Source organism: Acartia tonsa, chromosome 4 (assembly GCF_053477335.1).
Source record: "Acartia tonsa isolate MP-2025a chromosome 4, ASM5347733v1, whole genome shotgun sequence".
In the NCBI taxonomy this organism is placed as follows: Eukaryota; Metazoa; Arthropoda; class Copepoda; order Calanoida; family Acartiidae; genus Acartia; species Acartia tonsa.
The window spans coordinates 11,261,618-11,266,319 of record NC_137263.1 but is presented as its reverse complement, the minus strand read 5'-3'; the positions used below and the strand labels follow the sequence as shown (position 1 = coordinate 11,266,319).

At 33.0% G+C, this 4,702-nt stretch overlaps 1 protein-coding gene across 1 annotated transcript; it reads left to right on the top strand.

Annotated features, from left to right (window-relative positions):
* Positions 1-377: 377 nt before the first annotated feature.
* On the top strand, positions 378-4,088 carry LOC145316037 (cytochrome c-like). The gene is made up of 4 exons (XM_080156304.1): positions 378-492; positions 1,007-1,120; positions 2,362-2,461; positions 3,470-4,088. The coding sequence occupies exons 1-4, from the start codon at positions 457-459 to the stop codon at positions 3,532-3,534; spliced, it is 315 nt and encodes a 104-aa protein (XP_080012430.1). The 5' UTR covers positions 378-456; the 3' UTR covers positions 3,535-4,088.
* The last annotated feature ends 614 nt before the right edge of the window (positions 4,089-4,702 follow it).

Sequence of the window (4,702 nt, the reverse complement as noted above, 5' to 3'; positions counted from 1 at the left end):
GGCCGATTGTAATTTTTTCTTCAAATATGTAAATAATATATTAAAAGAAGGTTATGTTGTTTTATAAACTTACCTCTAACTGTCCAAATAAGAAATTTTTTATTTTTTTACCTGTCCAGAGACCACCTGGAGGCCTGGAGCTCCGGAACCTGGAGGCCTATCCAAAAAATCTTAAAACTTCGTGAAATTTATCATATAAGAATGATTTTATCCCTAATAACCTACCCTCTCAGTCCAAAGATAAAGCCAGGGTGCCAGGTTTACGCAAATGTGTCAAAACTTCCCCCCCCCCTTATATTATAGTCCATTGTCTTAAAATGTATGATGTTCCAATTTGAAAAATGTGACATTTTATAATGTCATATGGATAATGTGATCATGGAAAAGTAAACCAGTGCCTTGAAATAGCATTTATAACTTCTAATTTCAGAGTGTATATTGTCTGTCTAGTTTAAAATGTCAGCTGAAGAAGGAAAAAAGATCTTCACCAAGGTAATTTTGACATTTTTAAAATTAGAGGAGAAAGGCTATTGATTATGTTGGAATGGATATTACAAATATTCTAGAACCATTAACAAATGTAACGAAAGCAAGGTAAGAAAAAAAACACGTTTTCTTCAAGCCTAACCCCTGCTCGGATACCGTCATTTAAAACTTAAGAATTTAAGATATCACAGGGGTGTATATTCTGCATGGGATCCCCGGCTCAGGGTGGGGGGAAAAAAATAAAAAATAAGTGGTTGGAGGGAAAAAAAATGTAAAAATTAAGAAAACTGAAAACATTTTTTCCATTTCGCCCCCCTCCTTGGTTAAAAAAAACTAAAAAATGTGTGGTAGGAGGGATAAAATAAATAAAATACAGAGTTCTTTAAATATTTTTCTATTTCCCCCCCTACTTTTAAAGAAAAATCTAGGGGGGAAAAAAAATAAAAAATTTTGTAGCAGGGGAAAAAAAATAAATCTTGTGCAGAATATACACCCCTGAGATGTCATTATTGAATTACAGGCTTGTGCCCAATGTCACACTGTTGAGGAGGGAGGAAAACACAAGCAGGGACCCAACCTGTTTGGTCTTATTGGAAGGAAAACTGGACAGGCCACCGGCTTCTCATATACACAGGTTACAGGCATTTTAGTTGTTTTTTTTGTATGAGGTGGTTTATTTTGTCAAAATGTATTTGTCGAATAATAGCCTTGTATTTATTAAGTTACCTATTTATAGTAGTTTTTATTATCCATAAATAGGAATATTCAAATGCAGTCCCTTGCTGTCAAAATAGTGAAATGCTTTGTTTATATCAAAATATGTAATTTTGTATGCTCTTCTCTTACTAATGAAAATATGTTTCATTTGTGCTACAAGGGGGGGGGGGAAGTTCTGGCACATTTGCGTAAACAGTGAGTATAGGCTTTATCTTTGGACTGAGAAGATAGGTTATTAGGGATAAAATCATTCTTATATGATGAATTTCCCCCAGATTTAAGATTTTTTGGATAGGCCTCCAGGTTCCGGAGCTCCAGGCTTCCAGGTGGTCTCTGTACAGGTAAAAATTAAAAAAAGATTTTTTTTTTAAGAGTTAGAGATTAACTTATAAAACAAAATATGCTTCTTTTTGATTGTTATTCACATATTTGAAGAAAAAACATACATATTTTGTCTCATAAGCTGACATCTCACTCTTTAAAATTTTTTTTTTTCATTTTTACCTGTACAGAGACCACCTGGAGGCCTGGAGCTCCGGAACCTGGAGGTCTATCCAAAAAATCTTAAATCTGGGGGAAATTCATCATATAAAAATGATTTTATCCCTAATAACCTATCCTCTAAGTCCAAAGATAAAGCCTATACTCACTGTTTACGCAAATGTGTCAGAACTTCCCCCCCCCCCCTTGAAAAGTGAATAGCTTTGGTAGAAGAAACACTAGATGATTGCACTACTCTGGATAAAATAGAACGATGTCTGTCTGTCTTTCTGTCTAAAGCTATAGATCTTGGTATACGGTGAACCAACAAGGTTCTACTTCTCAGGGATTATAGTCATGTGGTGGTTTTTGAGTAATCCTATTATATAAAGTAGTAAGCGTTTTTTAGCTTGTCCCGAAGTATCTCGACAACCGCTGTACCGATATTATTCTCCTTTACAGTGAAGCTACTTATAGGTCCTGGGAAGGTTTTAAACTATTTTTGGGGAGGGTGTCTTCAACTCCCCACCACCCCCTGTAAAAAAATATTTGTTTACTCTTTTGAAACTGAAATTTAAAATGGGATGATGTCGACTTTTCCCCCACCTACCTTAAGTGCCCCTAGAGGTTTCTAGGGGGCGTAGCCGCTAGTTAATATATATAGCATATTATATCTAGGCCAACATAGAGAAGGGCATTACCTGGGAAGATGAAACTTTAGATGTTTACCTCACCAACCCAAAGAAGTACATTCCTGGAACTAAGATGGTTTTTGCAGGTTTTTATCATTCTTTTCAAAAGGGATAGTTGCCTGAAGTGCATTTAACAAGTTTGATTGCAAGCATAAGTTACAAGAATACCATCTAACATATATAATTTGGTATTACAATAAATGGAAAAAAATTAGGCATCACCGAAATAGTCATCATGGTGTTTTTGTGAAAACATGACAGCCATTTATGTTGAATATATCCAAAAATATGATTTTCAACTTTCAAGTATATTGATACTTTTAAAACGAACTGGTAGAAGATTGAAATTCTTTCAAATATGTTCTATATATGTAGTTTAAACAATTGAACAGAAAAAAATATGCAGTTCACCAAGTTCAAGTTTTAATGCACTTCGTGCAACTACCCCTTTTATTATGACCTTGCACAGTTTTTTTAATTTTCATCTTTAATAAGAGAAAATCTCATCTCTTAGCGATGCTTCACAAGGTGCCGCTTCCCAAGACATTGAAAATCCATTGTACATGGCCCTTGCTCTACCTAGAGAAAAATGGCAATGATGAATCATGAAAAAGAGGGGGAGGATGGTTCTTTACCATCTTTGACAGGATTCCCCACGTTCAATTGTCACTTAAAATTGAGAAATTAACAATCAATTGTGTTCTGTAGGGGGTGAAGATGGGTGTCAAAAACTTCCTTAAAATTGAAAAAAGGAAACCTTGACCTTCCCTTTTTTCCTCCTCTAATGGTTTCACAACCCCCTGGTTATTCAATGTGCACGCCACTGAATGCAATTGAATATATTTTTTGGCTAAGGACAAATGTATAAAAATGATATAATTTTGAAGATTTCACAATGTTTTGTAAATGCACATAACAACTGGCTATTGTACTTTTTTGTTATATTCAAGTATTACAAGTTATTAGATTAAGTTTCATTTCATTTAATTGCATGATTAAATTCGTCCCCCTTTATTAATAACATCTTTCAAATATTAATTTTTCTTTTAATGCTTTTATCTAAAGGATTTTTAATGAAATAAATTATCTTATAGGTTTGAAAAAGAAGAAGGATCGTGCTAATTTGATAGCATACTTGAAAGAATCAACTACAGCTTGAAGATTCATTGAAGGAGTAAATAATTTCAGCACTTGTATATTGCCATCTTCAAAGGACCAACACACACACACACTCTTTTTTAACTGAATTAAGCAATATATTCTTGGTATTCTTTGGAGAAATTAGATTTCACTCCTCTTTTTTTTAATCATAAGCATTTAAAAAAATTAAAGTAAGCCTATATTTTTTATTTCTGGCCTTTAATTTAAGTTTAAATGATTCATTTTTTTGCTTGTAATTGCTTTAAAAAAAAGAATTACCTAAGATTTTAAGTAAATAATTTACGTATATTTTTTAAAAAATCCTTTAGAAATGAACAAAAATGAACATTTTTGACCAAAATAGAGCAAATAATTCAGTTTTACATTGTCATTTGTCAACATATTTTTGTATTTATCTGAAACTGTGGATTGCATTTATGTGGCTACTCACACACACACACACACACACACTAATCCAACCAAGTCTCTATCTCCGTCAGTGTGTGTGAGAGAGAAATGCATTTTGATCTAAGTTTTGTTGATTCTATCAGAATAAATTATGCATACGTAAAATGTATAGTTTATAATTGTTTGTATCCGGCCAGATACACAGAGTAGAGAGGGCCACCTGGTCACAGAGAGACAAGGACATAGAAATTCCAGAAATTTCAATATATTTTTAATCGTTTTATTGTTTCTAAGGATCTAAAAATGGTTAAATAGATTTAATAGTTAAGTTTACTTAGAATTAAAGTAGGTTTCTTAAAATCTTAAGTGAAAATTTGCAGTAATAAGGCATATCCAATGCAAAATAAATCTTAAATAATATTTATGAGGCAGATAAAAAGGTCGTCTTTACTACGATAAGTTGCCCCTCAAAATCTTAGAGGAAAAAAATAAATTTTCGAATTTTATCAGTTTTTGGTTACAGCTAGAAACTTCGTAATGATTTATAAATCTGATACTAAAAAAAGGATTGTGTTAATGCGGAATTTCATTTGCTAAAATTTGCGAGCAATATTAAACATTAGTTGTCCTCTCCCTGAAAGAGTTAAAGGGGGGGGGCGAAAGTGACACTTTTTGAAACCAAAACTAAAAGTCAACAAAGGAACTCAACTAAAAAAAGAGTTACAGGTCTGAGATTTTGCATGGCAGTTGCTTTTTAGGGGTACAATATGGAACTGTGA